The 19,299-nt window shown below is 43.8% G+C and overlaps 1 protein-coding gene across 1 annotated transcript in view; it reads right to left on the reverse strand.

The window, feature by feature from the left end:
- The window catches only part of CUNH12orf75 (chromosome unknown C12orf75 homolog), a 42,826-nt gene extending 27,693 nt beyond the window's left edge, over positions 1-15,133 (reverse strand). The window contains exon 1 of the mRNA XM_033220804.1: positions 14,841-15,133. Coding sequence (XP_033076695.1) covers positions 14,841-14,886 — 46 coding nt within the window. The 5' untranslated portion in view covers positions 14,887-15,133. The remainder of the gene's footprint in view (positions 1-14,840) is intronic.
- Between the last annotated feature and the right edge of the window lie 4,166 nt (positions 15,134-19,299).

The following is a 19,299-nucleotide window of genomic DNA, read 5'->3' on the forward strand; positions in this document are numbered from 1 at the left end:
ACATGAGCCACCACACCCGGCTGAGTCCTCAACATTTAAAGACGAGGGGCGATCTAGTACAATCCACAGGAAGAAGAGAGTGGCCAAGGCTGCCCTGCTACATCTCAGGGATGGCAGCAGGGGGATGGGTAGGAACAGCATGGAATCAGAAGGCAGATGACGGGAGTCAGGTCCCTGCTCCAATGTTTGTCTGACAGTCACTAAATCACTTTGTTTCAGCATCTAGTAAATGAGGACTTACTGGGTCAACAAATGCAGCTAGGAAGGCAAAGCACAGTAATATGTGTGAAATGAGAAATGAGTTTACAAATGGCCACATGTTGTGCATTCAGTGCTTATTTTAATCAGCATCAAGAACTCTCCATCCACTTCACCTTGATTACACCAAGCTATGGGCACCATCAAGGGCCTCTTCCCTGCTGGGCTCACCATTTAACATCCCAGCAGGCCCAAGAGAGATGCGTGGTGCCACCATTTAAAACAAAGTCAACAGACCATTCCCTCTGTTCTAAAACAGCCCTCATTTGAAAGGGCATCATCAACACAATAACTGCAATGGTAGGGGTGGGGCAAAGAAGTCAGAAACACTCCATGAAGAGTGTGCGTGTGTGTGTGTGTGTGTGTGTGTGTGTGTGTGTGTATGACTGTAAAATGTGCTCCATTTTTTAACAGGGGAGAAAATGTGCATCTTAGAAGCAAGGTAACATGGTGGTTATTGAGAAGCCTGTAACCAGGGTAATGAGAATATGACTCCCTAACACACAACTTCCCAAAAGGAAAAAAAAAAAGGTTGCAAATGTTGGAAACCCTGAACAAAACTATCAGAGTACCTCAGTATGTAAAATGCAAAGCATAAATTTGTCCTGCAAAAGTATAAAATCATAGAATGATCAGAAATAAAATAAAATTACCCTCACTGCAACCTTTTAATCATGCTTCACTTATATATTTATTGTAATTCACCAAATGGCAATCCCTAATCGAAGTAATTATGCAAAAAGTGCTTTGATCAAAATTAGATAGTGGCAAGATCCCATTTGCTTTAAACTGTATCTGTGGTTCGTGTGCTTTATCATTTATTAAACAAATATGTATAATGTTACATCTATTTTTTTCCAGACCACAAGGACACAGCATTCATCCTAATACCACTTCATGTCCTGCCAAACTGGCTCCTTACTGTTTAAACATAACCTTGGTGGGTTAATACAATGAGCCTAGGCCTCAGGAGAAGTAGAAATGAAAAAAAAAGGTAACAATGTTTCTTGTGGGGAAAAAAACACACCAAAAAATAGAGAGAGACTATTATAATTGGGGGGGAGGGGGTCAAAAGATTTAACGACTATTTCCCAAAACTGTAGAAATGATAATCATAATTTTAAATATCTTCCTAAAAATGGAGAGGGGAAAGGTTTGTTCTCAGGAAAGTATTATATGCAGTTTCAGTAACAAAAAGTGATTGTAAATAGAAAATAAGGAAGGACATTTCCATCACTGTTGGTTGTTTACAGTATCACTTCTCACCTTGGCTGTGTTTAGCTTTTACTTTCTACACTTCTGAAGATTTTAACATTTTATTCATGAGTCTCAATGACAGAAGTCTCAATTAATTAAAAATGCATAGCAAACCCAATCTATTCAAACATTCAGAAAACTTAATCTGGTATTGTGGTTTCCTCATAAGATATTTGGTCTTTGTCCCTGGTTCCTGGCACAGAGCTCCTAAAACCCATGGAATTTCCTGAGTGATGAGTGACAGGAGCCTCTCTGTGAGGCTTCTAATGAGATGACTCTTGGCCAAGCCCTATATGGCTTCAGGATGGGGACTGTTTGCTAGAAAGACCAAGCCTTGATTAGAAGCTTGGAACATTGAGCTCCACCCTGTCACCTGCAGAGAGAGAAGACAGGCTAGAGATTGAGTTAATTACCAGTGGCCAAGGATTTAACCAATCATGCTTGCGTCTTGGTCCTTTTTTGTGTTGCTGTTACAGAATACCACAGACCAGATAATTTACAAAGAAAGTAAAATTTATTTCTTACAGTCTAGAGGCTGGGAAGTCCAAGATTGAGGGGCCCACATCTGGTGAGGGCCTTTATGCTGCTTCATCCCATATGGGAAGGCAGAAGGGCAAGACAGCAAGAAGGGGCCAAACTTGCTTTTATAACAACCCACTCTCTCAGTAACCAACCCACTCTCAATAACCAACCCACTCCATTCGTCCCCCAGTTTACTGATGATTAAACACATTAATCCATTCATGGGAGCAAAGCCCTCAAGCCCTAATCACTTCTTATTAGGCCCTATCTCCCAACACTACTGCATTGGGGATTAAATTTCCAACACATGCTGGGGAACACATTCAAACCACAGCTCCTACGAAAACCTCAAAATAACTGGATGTGTTAGTCTGTTCTCACACTGCTAATAAAGACACACCCTAGACTGGGTAATTTATAAAGGAAACAGGTTTAATTGACTCACAGTTCCACATGGCTGCGGAGGCCTTACAGTCATGGTGGAAGACAAAGGAGGAGCAAAGTCAAATCTTACATGGCAGCAGGCAAGAGAGTTTGTGCAGGGCAACTCCCATTTATAAAACCTTCAGATCTCATGAGACTTATTCACTACCACGAGAACAGAATGTGGGAACCACTCCCATGATTCAGTTATCGCCATCTGGCCCAACCCTTGACATGTGAGGATTATTACAATTCAAGGTGAGATTTGGGTGGAGACACAGCCAAACCATATTACTGGATTCAGTGAGCTTCCAGGGTAGTGAAGATGTCTATGCACCAGGACGGTGGCACAGCCCAACTCCACTGGGGTCAGAGGCTTCTGCACTTGGGATACTTCCAGATTCCCCAAGTACCTCTTCCACTGGCTGTTCATTCAGAACCTTTATGATCAAACAATAAATATGGGGAAAGTGTCCTCCTGAGTCCTGTAAGCTATTCTAGCAAATCATTGAGCCTGAGATGATTTGTGAAGACCCCCAAATCTACAGCCAAGTTGACATAAGTGTGGCAACCTGGAAGCCCAATATTTGCAACTAGAGTCTGAAGGGAGGGCAGTCTTGTGGGACCGACCCATTAAACCTGTGGAGGCTGACGCTAACTCCAGGTAGTGTTAGAACTGAATTGAATTGCAGGACACTTGGTGTCGAAGAATTAGGTGTCAGGAAGGGGAAAAAAAAACTTCTCAGACATTCTTTATGTTTCATATAAAAATTGTATTTGTCCTAGTAGTGGCTAAGGTTCTGAACAGTCTTGAAGGGCTTTATGAATCACACCAAGATTGCATCATGCTGTATTTATTTCAGCAAAGAATTACTTATACTCCAGGTATAGAGTTTAATGCATTTTATTATATTCTAATTTTGTCTCATTCCTGAACTACTGAAGAAAAACATTGTCTTGGTATCCCATGACTGCTGTAACAAATTACCACAAACTGGGTGGTTTAAACAACAGAAATCTATTCACTCATAGATCTGGAGGCCAGAAGTACAAAATCAAGGTGTCAGCAGATCCACACTCCTTCCAGAGGCCTTAGGGAAGCAACCATTCCATGCCTCTCCTGGCTTCTCGTGCAGCGAGCATTCCTTGGCATTCTTTGGCTTGTGGCCCCATCACTGTCTGCTCCACCTCTATTTTCACATCACCTTCCCTTCTATGTCTGTCTTCTCCTCTTGTGTCTCTCATAAACACCCTTCTCATTGGATTTAGAGCCTACTCAGATAATCTAGTATAATTTCCTCATCTCAAAATCCATTATTTATTACCTTTGCAAAGATCCTTTATCCAAATAAGGTTGCATTCACTCACTGCAGAGATGAGAACACGGACACTGAAGGGGTGGCCTGCCCCTCCACAACTGCGGGCGTTTCTTGTTAGGTGGAACGAGAGACTTGAGAAAAGAAATAAGACACAGAGGCAAAGTATAGAGAAAGAAAAAGTGGGCCCAGGGGACCGGCGCTCAGCACACAGAGGACCCACGCCGGAACCGGTCTCTGAGTTCCCTTAGTATTATTGATAATTATCTTTACCATCTAAGAAAAAAGGAAGTAGCAGGATAATAGGATCATCGTAGGGAGAAGGTCAGCAGTAAGACATATGAATAAAGATCTCTGTGACATAAGTTTAAGGAAAAGTGCTGTGCCTAGATATGCATATGCAAACATCTCCATAAACCTTTCTGGTGCATAAAGAGCAGCATTGCTAGCAAGTCCCACCTTTCGCCCTAAGGCGGTTTTCTCCTTTCTCAGTAAACAGAACATACAATCGGGTTTTACACCAAGATGTTCCATTGCCCAGGGACAGGCAGGAGACAGATGCTTTTCTCTATCTCAACTGCCAAGAGGCCTTCTTTCCTCTTACACTAGTCCTCCTCAGCACAGACCCTTCACAGGTGTCAGACTGGGGGACGATCAGGTCTTTCCCTTCCCACAAGGCCGTATTTCAGACTATCACATGGCGAGAAACCTCGGACAATACCTGGCTTTCCTAGGCAGAGGCCCTACTTGAGATTAAGAGAATGGTTATGACTTTTAACGAGCAAGCTGCCTTCAGGCACTTATTTAACAAAGCACACCCTGCACAGCCCAAAATCCTTTAAACCTTGAGTCACCACAGCACGTATCTCTTGCAAGGAAAAGGTTGGGGGTAGGGTCACAGATTAACAGCATCTCAAATACAGAACAAAATGGAGTCTCTTATGTCTACTTCTTTTTATAAAGACACAGTAACAGGCTGATCTCTCTTTCTTTTCCCCACAAACATATCTTTTTGGGGGCTACCATTCAACCCACTACACCTTATCTTTGTCCTTCCCTGCCTCCAAAAATTATTATCTTTTAAAATACACAGCAAAATTAATATCTGGAGGGAAACTAAATTTTATATATATATCATGCACAACACAAACAGAATTTTATTTCTCATCCACAAGCCAGCTACAAGATACTGCATTGAGTACTTTTTTTTTTTTTTTTTTTTTGAGACGGAGTCTCACTCTGCTGCCAAGCTGGATTGCAGTGGCTCGATCTCGGCTCACTGCAACCTCCGCCTCCCAGGTTCAAGCGATTCTCCTGCCTCAGCCTCCCGAGTAGCTGTGACTACAGGTGCGTGCCACCACGCCCGGCTAATTTTTTGTATTTTTAGTAGAGACGGGGTTTCACCATGTTAGCCAAGATGGTCTCGATCTCCTGACCTCATGATCCACCCGCCTCTGCCTCCCAAAGTGCTGGGATTACAGGCGTGAGCCACCATGCCCAGCCTGCATTGAGTAATTTTAAGTAGATGGATACAATATCTTGGTTCCTACAGACAGATGGTCCTTTGAGAGCTAATCAGCCTGTCATGTACATTAAAAACTGTGAGTCATACTGTCCAGCATGCCTTCAGTATTATACAGATTCAAACATCTATTGATGTGAGACTCTCCTCCCACATGCCAAACTCTATTATGAAGAACATACTTCTATCTTTTAAAAGAAAGAAGGGCCGGGCATGGTGGCTTACACTTGTAATCCTAGCACTTTGGGAGGCCAAGACGGGCAGATCACAAGGTCAGAAGATTGAGACTACCCTGGCTAACACAGTGGAACTCCGTCTCTACTAAAAATACAAAAAATTAGCCAGGTGAGGTGGCGGGTGCCTGTAGTCCCAGCTACTCGAGAGGCTGAGGCAGGAGAATGGCGTGAATCCAGGAGGCGGAGCTTGCAGTGAGCGGAGATCTCACCACTGCGCCCACCTAGCCTGGGCAACAGAGCGAGACACCATCTCAGGGAAAAAAAAAAAAGAAAAGGTCATATACATTTTAGTCTATTAATACCTTTTATGATCACTACACTATATACTCTATAGACTTTATAAAATATACTAGAAATATTCACAAGTAAATGAATTGCTAAGTTACATATTAAGTTATATTCTTCAAACCAAGTGATGATAATTCACACACACACACTCAAAATTATGTATGTGAAGAATTTGTAAAAAAAAAAAAAAATACTAAAGATTTAAGAAGCACTCTTCTTTCAGCATAAATGATCAGAAACATAAATGTCTATGGCTCTTATGGGAAATAATAAAAACACGCAGGAATGTTTTACTCCTTATTTGTTTTAGAAAAGAAACAGTCCCCCTGAGAACTATATAAATATAACTGCAGAAAAAAAAACAAAATTCTCTGTAATTTTGACAGCTTGCTATGGCTCTTCTGACCCATAACAGTTATAAAACTATGTCATAGTCTTGGTTTGGCCAAAAGAAATGGAACAACAGCTCACTACTTCATCCAAAGCAATGCTTGCTTTTCAGAGTGCAATAAAAAAAATACAGATTCGTAAGTGATTTCTTCAAATAATGGAGGAAAGAAATTCAGGTCAATGTGTCCCAGAAATATAAAATTATGTCAATGAAAATGGAAGCTCTTATAGAAAATCTCGTTTTTATAGGTCGCCCTTGTTGAGTAGTGCTAGAGTTTGGTTTATTTGTCCCCTCCAAATCTCATGGGGGTGGGGTCTAATGGGAGGTGTCTGGGCCACAGGGGCAGATCCTTCATGAATGGCTGGTGGTAAAGAGTGAGCTCTAACTGTATTCATTTCCATGAGAGCTGGTTGGTCACTAGCAAGAGCCTGGCATCTCCCTCTCTTCTCTCTACTGCTTCCACTCTTGCCATGTGATCTCTGCACACTATGGCTCCCTTTTACGTTCTGCCATGAATGATAGCAGCCTGAAGCCCTCAGCAGAAGCAGATGTTGGTGCCATGCTTCTTGTACAGGCTACAGAACCATGAGCCAAATACACCTCTTTTCTTTATCAATTACCCTGTCTTGGTTATTCGTTTATAGCAACACAAAAATGAACTAAGACAAGTAGCAAAAATGGCCACACACCTGTAATCCCAGCACTCTGGGAGGCCAAGGCGGGTGGATCACCTGAGGTCAGGAATTTGTGACCAGTTTGGCCAACATAATGAAACCCCATCTCCACTAAAAATACAAAACTAGCCAGGTGCGGCGGTGCATGCCTGTAATCCCAGCTACTCAGGAGGCTGAGGAAGGAAAATCTCTTGAACCCGGGAGGTGGAGGTTGCACTGAGCCAAGATCACGCCACTGCACTCCATCCTGGGCGACAGAGCAAGACTCTTGTCTCAAAAATAAATAAATAAATAAACCAAAAATAAATGCAGCCATATAAAAAGTACAGGCATAAGTTAGTGCACTGACATTTAGCTGATATACTAAAATTTAAGTCATGTCTACATGGAGCTGTAAAGGCTCATGGTAAACTGCCTTTGCTGAATTATAAATAATGAGAGAAATTTAATAGAACTGATTCTATTTTGCTTTGCTTTTAAATAGGTTTTTTTTTCTTGTTCTGACATGGAAGCCAAGATAACTATGAGAAGAATTTAGTTTACAGTTACACTTTGAAGCAAGGAAAACTGACCCCCAACCCCCACGCCCCCATCCTTGTTCAAAGATCAGAGCTGCATTCATATGGCAAGGTTAAAATTATGGTAGGGGCTTAAACTTTACTAAAAAATAGGCATAAACAATGACCCCGCTATTCTTTAGCACGCTTTCCTATAAGCTGCCTACTGCCCTAGAGTCACGTAACCAGGGTTACAAGATTTCCAATGTCCCCAAATACTCCTATAGATAACATCAGTATTGTGAAACCTAAAGACCTGGTCTTTGAGATATTTTTCGGATTTCACATTTTGGTAGATCAAGAGATGCCACCTGGTTCTGAGAACCAACCTTTTCCTGGGAACTGACTTTACTGCCCAAAGATGTTTTACATGCCCCTATAACCTCATCCCTAGCCAACCAATTATTCCAATTCCCCAGTAACCCCCTGCCTATCAAAGTCCCCTTAAGAAACCCTAGCCTTGGCCAGGTGCGGTGGCTCAAGCCTGTAATCCCAGCACTTTGGGAGGCCGAGACGGGCGGATCACGAGGTCAGGAGATCGAGACCATCCTGGCTAACACGGTGAAACCCCATCTCTACTAAAAATACAAAAAAATTAGCCGGGCGAGGTGGCGGGCGCCTGTAGTCCCAGCTACTCCGGAGGCTGAGGCAGGAGAATGGCGTAAATCCGGGAGGCGGAACTTGCAGTGAGCTGAGATCCGGCCACTGTACTCCAGCCCTGGCAACAGAGCGAGACTCCGTCTCAAAAAAAAAAAGAAACCCTAGCCTCCAAATTCTCAGGGAGACAGGTTTGAGAAATTTCTCACTGTTCTCCGCACTTGGTCAGCCCTGCAATTATTAAACTCTTTCTTTGCCACAAAAACTGCTGCTCTCATTGTTTTTTTGTTTGCTTCTTTTTTTTCTCTTGAGAAGGGATGTTGCTCTGTCACCCAAGCTGCTCACTGCAGCCTTGCTTGCAACCCTCCTGGGTTCAAGCATTTGTCCCACTTCAGCCTTCCGAGTAGCTGGGATTACAGGCACGTGCCACCACACCTGGCTAATTTTTGTATTTATAGTAGAGATGGGGTTTCGCCATGTTGGCCAGGCTGATCTCAAACTCCTGACCTCAGGTGATCTGCCTGCCTCAGCCTCCCAAAGTGCTGGGATTACAGGTGTGAGCCACCACACCCAGCCCTCATTGATTTTGTTTGGGGCAGTGGGCAAAAAGAACCTACCAGGCTGTGACAATGGCAGAAACGAATCACTCACTTTGGATGCCTTTATGAATCATTCACATGGTTGTACCATCAATTCTGGGGAGACAGAACAAGCAAATGATGCACAGAGCTTCTTGGTTCTGTCTCACCAGTGATGACTACCTGAGCAAAGGGGTCTCCACACCCCTCTTTATTCATCATCACTTCAAACATGGTATAGTCAAGTATGCTGACCACCTGTCCCTTACTATCTTACTTGTAGAGTGAGCAGCAACCTCCTTCCAGTTACCCAGGCTCTAACAGTTTAATTTTTACTTCTCCCTCTTCCTTCATCCCACATCTGCAGCCTCTCTTTAGCTCAACTGTCTTCCCCATCTCTGTGACCTCAACGCTTCTACCCCTCCAGGGCCCACAGTCATGATCCAGGCCCTCAGCACTTCTCTGAGCACAGAGAGCAGCTGTGAGTGATGCCACTTCTGTATGTACACGCCATCAGTGGTGCACGCCTTCCTTCTATACCAGTTGTGTACTGGTACTTACACAGTACCAGTGTGGGTACTTACAATATATGAGTCACTGTTCTAAACCAGTGATATTGGGTACTTATAATATACAAGTCACTGTTCTAAGCACTTTACACGCATTAACTCACTGAAGTAGGCTCTCTTATTACACCCCCATTTTATGGTCAAGGAACCTAAGGAACAGACAGCCTCAGCAAGTTGCCCAAGGTCATACAAATGATGAATGGCAAATGTAGTATTTGTACTTGGCCTTTTTGCCTGCAGAGCCCACTCTCAACGCTGTGGCCTCAGTGCCTCTCTGTCCTCCTCGTCCCGTATCCTAACCATTCCTTCTTCCCAATACCCTGCAACCAATGTGAACGACTACATCCAATCAGGCTAGACTTATTACCCTGAAACGCGCCAAGCCCATTTCTGTCTTTAGGACTTCCTACAGCACTAAAAATGACCTGCCTTCCATTTTCTGCTATCCAAATCTTACCTATTCTTCAAAGCCAAATAAAGTTCCACTTCCTCCAGCCATTCTTCAAACCCAAACAAAGTTCCACTTCTTCCACGCAGGTTTCCCTGACTTCTTGAGGTTTAATTTTCTTCCCTCAATTGCTACATCAGTACAGTGTGCCCACACCAACTCAGGACTTCATTTTGTATCTTTTTTGTTTCTCAAATATGCTCATTCATTCAACAAATATATTTCAAGAAGGAAAAAAATCCATTAAAATTGTAGAAACTGGTCTAGAGGCTGAGGATACAGCTGTAAACAAAATGTATAGGCTTTCATGAGGCCTCCATTTGGGGGAGGGGAAAGGAGACAAGAAATAAACATAGTATCAGCTCTCCAGCAAAAAAAATGTTTCACACAGAGAAAACAAGAGTGAGTTCAGCATGTTTAAATAGAAAGAAGGATGGTACACAGTTGTGGGGAAAGGGGAGTAGTGCAAGACAAAAATGTTTGATGATATCAACAAAATTTTATATTATTTTTATATTATTTCCCCCACAAATCTTGGACTAAAGGTAAACACAGTTGTATCATTTCAATACTACCAAACCATTTACAGATGTAAATTAAGGCTGGACCAATACAGCTACCTCAAAAGAATGCAATTATCTAGCTAATTGAGGACAAGGACATAACTAATCTAAATAATTGGACCCAAAAGGATGGTATTAACTCCCTGGGGTACACTGACAAAATAGGGTAAATAATTATCAAGCTCCTTCCCCTTGGACTATTGTTACATAAACAGTAGGAAAACTATTACGGAAACATTCTGACAATAAATTGCCTGCAAAGTTAAGATCAGTTGCCAATTACATATCTCTGGCAGAAAAATTTCAACTAACCAATTTAACCAAATACCATGAGCTGAATATGTCTGAGATAACTCCCACTGCAAATAATATCTACAGCCTTTAGCCTGCATTAAAACAGGCTACTGTAGATATGGGGAACTATCAAACTTTTAAGGGATTTTCTGGTTTACATAAAAAGGAATTTCTGATTTATATTACAAAGACTTGCTTCATAGTCTGTATGTATGTGACTACATAAAAGGGAATGACTGACCTGCTGTGCATCATTAACTCAGAATGCAAGGTTGGTCATTTCTCTGCCTAGTCAGGAGATATGCTCGGGGGAAAAACAAGCGAGTAGAGAATCTGACTGCAGAGAAAGAGCGAGAGTGAGCGAGAGTGCAAAAGCTCCCTGCCTTATAATAAATGTGACTTTAAAATGAACTATTAAATCCAGATGTTTCTCTATAATTTGGGGTCTAGACTCCAGACTATGCAGAAAAAAACTGCTGCATTCTTTATGTAGTTGTACGTTGGGAAAAATCAAATTCCTACCTTGAGAGAGTGATCATATCAAAATGTGAGAGCTTTGTGTACTCAAAATGCCTCTCACGATTCCATCTAGGTCGACAGCTCAACTCCTTTAGGAGGACTTCTCTGATTAAACTGTGTCATTCAACATCTCCTGAAAACTTGGAGGTCCAGATGATATTCTATTATCCACTGCTTTGCAGTGATTCTCAATTGCTTAATCTTCCTACCTAGACTATCAATTTCTCAAGAGCAACCAAGTTTGACTTCATTCTACAAACATCCACTGCTGACTGCCCCAGTGTTGCCCTAGAAGTTCCCAGCAGAGGAGGTCCCACGTAGGGGTGGATGATGTGTAAGCTTACAGTTATTAATAGAAACATACTCTAGGGGCAAGTCTACCCAGAATTATCAAGGGGCCGATCCATCTCACTTCTCCTTATGGCCACTTGACCCTTTTACTCCATACCAGTTTCTCCACGCATGAGGCATACGGAACCCACTTTACTCAAGTACATTACTGCATATTAATCTGTCATGTTAACCAAGTCCCCCAGACAAAAGCCAAGAGAGGCAGCTGTCCTGATATCTCAGGGGAAGGGGAAACAATTATCTGGTTTACCTGAATAACTCAAGAAGTAAAACAGGGCTTAGAATGGAGATTTCAGATTTAGGGGTATTTATAATAATATATTAATGCATGAAAAAAGATGTGGCATGTTCTCATAGAAAAATATTCAAGGAAAACCACTTTGCCTTCAAAATGGTGATAATAATAATATTATTATATAGTAACAATTAGTTTACAGAGTGCTTTCACATTATTTTTGAGTTTCACATAACACTTATGAAACAAGATACACCCAATTATTCCCATTATATAAACAAAGAAACCAAGTTTAAAAAAAGTAACATGAAACACCCACAATAATGCAATCAGCCCAGCACCAAACCTAAGCTTAAGCTCACTGTCCAGACTCTTAGGTTCAGCACCCTTTCCACAATCTCTTTGGACATTTTTTTTTCTGAAAAGTTGAAGTATGGCTACTGAATTCTAAGACTCCTAGGACATATCGGCAGTTGTGCACTGTAAATAGCTAGAAGAGAAGGACAACATCTCTTTAACATGTTTCGTATCGCTCAGGTTCAGTCCTCCAAGTGTGCAGCTTGGTCAACAGTGTAATTGACACGGATGCCCAAGCTCACGGCTGGAAGAGATTTTCAGTACCACCTTTGCAAGGTGGTTTATTTTTCTTTACACCTCTCATCCTGATGTATTTCCTCTCTGAACCTAAACTCCTACCACCAACTGACAACATTTCAAAATAACAATGGCCAAATCCCAAAGTCAGCTAGGTGGACTCACAGGCAGGGAAATGTTTGGGAATGGCTTCTCCAAGACAAGGGCAGATCCATCAAAGAGATGATGCAATAACTCCCTGCTCATCATGTTGTCTCCTGCATGCTTTGAGTCTGCATTCACTATCCTTCTCTCCTCTGAACAAAAAGTAATTTTTGGCCAAGAGCACGCTGGAGGAGAGAATAGCATGCTCTCACATGCACTTTCCCTCACAAACAAAAGTGAGACTGCTCCTCAAACTACTCTTTTGGTAGTTTTTTTTTTTTTTTTTTTCAATATGACTTCCCTTTAGGTGATAAGGGATGTGCTCCCAGGGGGAAAAAAAAGTCAATCAAATATTCATAAAGAGAATCGTATTTCCCCAAGAAATCATATTTTCCCCCCAAATTTGATTTTCACATTAACATTTTAAAGCTAGTTCATCATACCTTACCATCTTTCTATTATTATTATTATTATTATTATTATTTTAGATGGAGTGGAGTTTCACTCGTTGCCCAGGCTGGAGTGCAATGGTGTGATCTGGGCTCACTGCAACCTCCACCTCCCAGGTTCAAGCAATTCTCGTGCCTCAGCCTCCCAAGTAGCTGGGATTACAGGCAGGCGCCACCACACCCGGCTAATTTTGTATTTTTAGTAGAGACTGGGTTTCACCATGTTGGTCAGGCTGGTCTCGAATTCCTGACCTCAGGTGATCCACCCATCCCAGCCTCCCAAAGTGCTGGGATTACAGGCATGAGTCACTGCGCCTGGTCCATCATTCTGATTTTCATTTGGCAATGGTAGCCCCTCTCCATCCCTAAAACTGACAAGCAGTTCATTAATAAATCAAAATGTACATGCATGAAACTAGCCTCGTTTTAAGGGAAATCTGTTACAAATCCTTCCTACAATTTTTTTTAATGTGGATAATTTTTCTTAACCTTTTTAAAAGTAGGCTACACATGCAGTAGATTGCATAGGGCCACAGTACCTAGTAGACTGAGACACAATTTGAGTGCAGGGTGTGGCCTTGACACTGTTTCATACACGCGGAGCTTTCTGGCCACCGGCAGGTTTGAAGCCAGTCTGCCCTCATTAGCACAAGGCGCTAAGCTAGCCTTCTCCATTGTTACATGAATCTAAAAAATTCGCTCTCCTGTGGCTCTCTGCATTACCACCAGGACAGGATTTAATTCAAGATGGTAACGGTTAACTCTAAGTCATAAACTTTTCAACAAATCGCTACCTGGGTTCATTCATATCTCTAGGACTAGAAGTGCACATATGTTAGCCCTTTCTCTTGAAGCGGAATATTCCCGGTGTGTGGCAACAACGGCAGCCAAGGAGGAAACAAAACTTGGCAAGTACTGAGCAGATTGCCACATCCGATTCCATTATGTGAAAGTCAAAATAAACTGTAAAATAAATAAATAAGTCTTGAGTCTAAAACTACATTTTTTACCGGCGTCTGAGTTAAGGGATGCGACAGGCCCAAGGTTACAAAGTCACTGCCAGGGCCTCCACAGCCGCCTAGGAAATACTGCAGCCTCCAACTGCTGTTTGCATTTGCTGGTTAGGCTAGGATGTGGCATCAGATTTATTTCAATTGGAGGAGATAGGAGCTCTTTATCCAAAAGGACACTGAAATAGGTCAGCAGCTATTACTCAAAACAGATCCAGGCTATCTTAAATCCGGAGACAAAGGCAGGGTGAAATAGAAGGGTGAGTTTTGAAAAAAGTCACTTGACACAAAGCCTAGCTGGCCCGGGGAAGCTGGAAGACCTTGCCTGCCAATCAACAAAATGAAGTGGTATAAAAAGAAGTTTCGATTTGTGTCTGTGTGTGTGTCTGTGAGTTTTTAATGAAAAGTATCTTTAATCTGTTAATAATAAAGCTCTGTCTCACATATGTAAAACATCCTTACTGCTGCAGCTTCTCACAGAAATCCTAAGAGCAGCCCAGCCGGTCTTAGACATCACGGCAGACACGGATGCGTTTTTGCAGCTCTGTTTCTAGTTCTCCCTAACCCCACTCCCACTCCCCGCTTTCTGCCCCACCACCACTGCCCGGAAAGTCCTGTCTTGCTCTGCTGCACTTTTCCCGGTGCAGCGCCTGGGTTCCGAGGAGCTGGGGGAGAGGCCTGGAGGAGCAAGTGTGGGAAGTGGGGGAGCGGCCGGGGGCCACGTCCAGGAATCCTCTCCCCCAAGAGGGCGCCAAGCCCCACCGGCTGCAGGGGAGCCCCGGCGGCTGCAAGGGAGCCCCCGACAGTCCTCCCCGCGCTCCCTCGGCAGAGATGCCCCGCAGGCTCGTCTGCTCCAGGCGCGACCGCCCCCGCGTGGGGGACTTTCCACGCTTTCGGTCTTTCCAGAAACGGGCGGTCTGCTCCTGTCCCGAAAATGGGGACGGGAACAGGGGGGCTGCGCGCCCCCCACCCAAGATCCCTGCACCCTTCCTTCCCGCCGCCTCTCCAGCCCGCCCCCGCCGGCACCCGCTCCCGCCGTGCTCACCTCTGCCCGCGCCCGCGCTTGTGGCGGTGGAGTTCCCGCAGCCCATCGCGCAGCCGGCCGGGGAAGCCGTACTCCGGGGCTTGCGGCCGCGGGTCTTGGGGGGCGGAGACCCAGACGAAAGGCGGCGCGCCCCGAGCGGGAGGCTGACCGGGCAAGGAACCTAGTGGAGGCCGCCCCCTCCCACAGCCGAGGGACGCGGCCCGTGGCGCGGCGGGCTGCGGGCTGCAGGGCGGAAACAACCCGGCACCCCTCGCCCCCGCCCCGCCCCGCACGGGGACCCGCCGGACCCACCCGTCGCCCCGGCAACCGCGTACTGGCCAATCCCCAGCCGCCTGCTCGTTTCGCGGTCGGACATTGGTCGTCGTTACGAGGGGCGGGAGTTTAAAGTGGGTTCTGGGGCGAGGGCGCGGCAAGGGGCGTGGCCGGTGCGGCGGGGCGGGGGTGCCCACCTGCCCACCCTCTGCATCCTCCTTGCCTTGTTTTTGCTTTTCTTTCCTCACTTCCCCTCCCTGCCCCAGGATGTGGGGAGGAGAGGAAGTAGCAGGGGGCATCTGTTTTCCGCACAGTGGACGCCCAATAAATGCTATTGACTGAATGATGTTCAGGTCTGAAGCCAAAACCGAAATCCACAGCTGCTTTAACAGAAGGCCAACGCAGCTCTGTTCCCCATACGCATTGCCTGGCAAAAGACGTAAGTTATTTCCCAGATTGGTCATATTGACCTATTCCTCTTTAAAACAAATGTCTGCAACGATTTCGATAACTTGGATTGAGGACCTCCTCTCTGATAAATGAGAGAACTGTGGATGGTACGTTTCAACCTAGTAGTTGGGCCAGCGTTATTGGAGTCAGACTGTCTGAATTACAGTCTTCGTTCTGCCCCGTGATAGCTGTGTGACCTCAGGAAAGTAACTTAACCCATTGAGTATATCCATTGTTTCACCTATAAAATGACAATAACTCAGGTACATATCAAGTACCTAACAAAGTTCCCTATCTTCAGTAAATATCAAATATTATCATTATTATTATTAACTCTAAGAGAAATGAATACAAATTCCTTAAAGGGAAAGATTATCTGATTTTTCATAGCGTCCTCCTGGCTCGTAATACAGACTCACTAAATGTTTTGTGAGGTGACTTCAAACCAGGAATTAAAGCTCCATTTTAAATTCACTTAATATTTGTAAGGAGCCTAGCCTGTGCCAAGTCCGTTGTTAAGTTCCAGGGTTACAAACATGTGGGAGACAGTCTAACCAGGCAGATAGATTATAACAAATTAATTACGATATAGCAGGAATGTTAACAGAGGAATACAGCTGCCATAGAGTCCCAGAGGATGCTGGGATGCTGGTTAAAAGACTTGCCTAAAGCCAGGCACGTTGGCTTACACCTGTAAACCCAGCACTTTGGGAGGCCGAGGCAGGCAGATCATGAGGTCAGGAGTTCCAGACCAGCCTAACATGGTGAAACCCTGTCTCTACTAAAAATACAAAGATTAGCCAGGTGTGGTGGCACATGCCTGTAATCCCAGCTAATCAAGAGACTGAGGCAGGAGAATCGCTTGAACCTGGAGGTGGAGGTTGCAGTGGGCCGAGATGGCACCACTACACTCCAGCCTGGGTGACAGAGCGAGACTCTGTCTCAAAGAAACAAGCAAACAAACAAACAAACAGACTTTCCTAAAACCATACTGTTGTGTTTACATAAAAATTTGAACCAGAATCAAGGACTTGGCAGATTTTTGAACATGACCTTTGAGGCAGTGGTGGGTTCTATCATTCAGGATGCAAAATATACAGCATTCTCCATTTGAAAATTAACTATGCTAGCCATGTGCTGAGAGGATAATTAATTCTTGGATAAATAAAGGCATTTTTAGTTGCCTTCTAGAAGTACTGCTTCTCTACCTTGGCCTGTGCTGTCTTGGTTCAGTGTCCATCCAATACAAATCCAGAATTGGGGAAAAGGGGACTATCAAGTAGCCAAAAGATATACTCCTGCTTATTTCTGTGCTGACACTAGACTCTAGCCTTAGGACACTTGTAAGAGACAGAAAACGGACCTTGACACCTAGAAACTGGCCTAGAAGCTGTGATACTCAACAGCTGGCCCTTTGCATTCTCCTGTTAAACACAGTTGTATAGAACACCAATATCGCACAAGGCCACTCTGTGAATTCTGAAATGAGACAAAAAGACAAGGCCATTCAGTAATCATGTCTAAGTGCTGACAAAAACAAGGTCATTGTGCAAACCCCAAAACACCAAACATCTCCCCATCCTGCCTGATATGATTGTCTGCTGCTGCTTTACCAGTTATGGTTTTAGCCCTGTTCTGGTCTTCCTGCCTAGATATGAGGTTCATTAAGAATCTCTGATTAGAGATTAGAATTGTCCCTGCTTTCTGACAATATCCAATGTAGAAAAAAAAAAGTCCTGCTTCCTTAAATCCCAACCAAAATCACCTATTATGAACCTAAATCCTATAAATTCTTTTCTAACACTCACTTACTGAGATACCTTGTGGTTCCTTGTGATGTGCATTCTGTGTTACAATGTTATAGATTATGTGATCTATCGATTATTTCAACAAGCACTGTTGAGTATCACCTTAAGAGCTCCAGCCATGAGAAATTACCTGTTGGGTATAATGTACACTGTTTGGGTGACGGTTACACTAAAAGCCCAGACTTCACCACAACCCAATATATCCGTGTAACAAAAATGCACTTGTACCCCCAATCTATTTATAAGTGCCAGCCGCTCTTCTAAATGTTTGAGAGACAGCAGTGAACAAGACAGAGAGGAAAAATCAAGTGGGAGGTGATACATCAAAACAAATACAATGAGATAATTTTAGATACAAGTGCAACGGGAAAAAAATAAGTCACTGGAATAGGAGACTAGGGGTGGAGGGAGAGGTGCTATTCTAGATAGAAGGTTGGTGCAAAAGTAATCACAATTTTTGCAATTACTTTTAATGGCAATTGCATTAAATCAGACATTGGCTGGGCGCAGTGGCTCACACCTGTAATCCCAGCACTTTGGGAGGCCAAGAATGGCAGACCACAAGGTCAGGAGATTGAGACCATTCTGGCTAACATGGTGAAACCCCGTCTCTACTAAAAATTTGCCAGGCATGGTGGCAGGTGCCTGTAGTCCCAGCTACTCCAGAGGCTGAGGCAGGAGAATGGCATGAACCCTGAAGGCGGACCTTGCAGTGAGCCGAGATTGTGCCACTGCACTCCAGCCTGGGTGAAGAGTGAGACTCTGTCTCACAAAAAAAAAAAAAAAAAAGAAAGAAAGAAAAAAAAAAGAAATCAGACATGGGAAGATCCAAGGAAAGAGGATTCCAGGCAAAGAGAATGACAAGAACAGGAGCCCTGAGACAGGAATGTGCTGGGTGTGTTTCATAAACAGGAGGAGAAAAAAATAAAGCCAGAATTCAAAGGCTGATCTGTGGAGCAGAGATGGGGAGGGTGCGGATTTCAGAGAGGGAGGTCAGAACATACACCTTGGAAAGGAGTTAAAATTTTATTCAAAGGGCAAGCAAGGTCATTTGGTGAGACAGAGTATGAAAAGTTCCTAGTAAAATGTCAGGCATATAGTAAGTACCCAATAAATGTTAGTCCTCTTCCTAATGTGGAATGAAATAGCAAGTCTATGCCCCCTTTTTCCTTTATTTTATAGACAACAGTTAATTGCATGTCGATGTTTTTAAAAACAACTAGTCAAAAGAAAATCATTAATACATGCCTCATTTCCTGAGTGGTCAATTTTAGCTTCTTTCCCTGTGTCAGTTAGATCACACCACTTAGCTGTTGTTTTCATTCTTCCAACCAGAACTGATCTGGCGTGAAGGAGAGAGAAGAGGTGTATGAGTAATCTTCTTCTGACAAGAAAAAGAAAGCAAGAGGTAGGAGAATATAAACCTGAGTAAGTCTAAGTTTTCATGATTTTTCTTCCTATAAAGGGCTCCCTACAAAAAGTTTGGCAGCCTAGATTTTCTTTTTGCTTTTCTCTTTTTCCTTGTTGACATGCTGCAGGATGGCTGCCTCAGCACCCGGTAGGTAGCAAGTTCATATATAACCATACCCACCAACAGAAAAGAGAAAAAAGGCTCTTCCCCACACTGTGTCACTTTTTTTTTTTTTTTAACGGAGTTTCGCTCTTGTTACCCAGGCAGGCTGGAGTGCAGTGGCGGGATCTCGGCTTACTGCAACCTCTGCCTCCCGGTTTCAAGTGATTCCCCTGCCTCAGCCTCTCCAGTAGCTGGGATTACAGGTACATGCCACGCCAGGCTAATCTTGTAATTTTAGTAGAGATGGGGTTTCACCATTTTGGCCAGGGTGGTCTTGAACTCCTGACCTCAGGTGATCCACTTGCCTCAGCCTCCCAAAGTGCTAGGATTACAGGCGTCAGCCATTGTGCCCGGCCTGTGTCACTTTTAAATCCAG

This window comes from Trachypithecus francoisi, unplaced genomic scaffold (genome assembly GCF_009764315.1).
Source record: "Trachypithecus francoisi isolate TF-2019V2 unplaced genomic scaffold, Tfra_2.0 Lachesis_group11, whole genome shotgun sequence".
Taxonomy (NCBI): Eukaryota; Metazoa; Chordata; class Mammalia; order Primates; family Cercopithecidae; genus Trachypithecus; species Trachypithecus francoisi.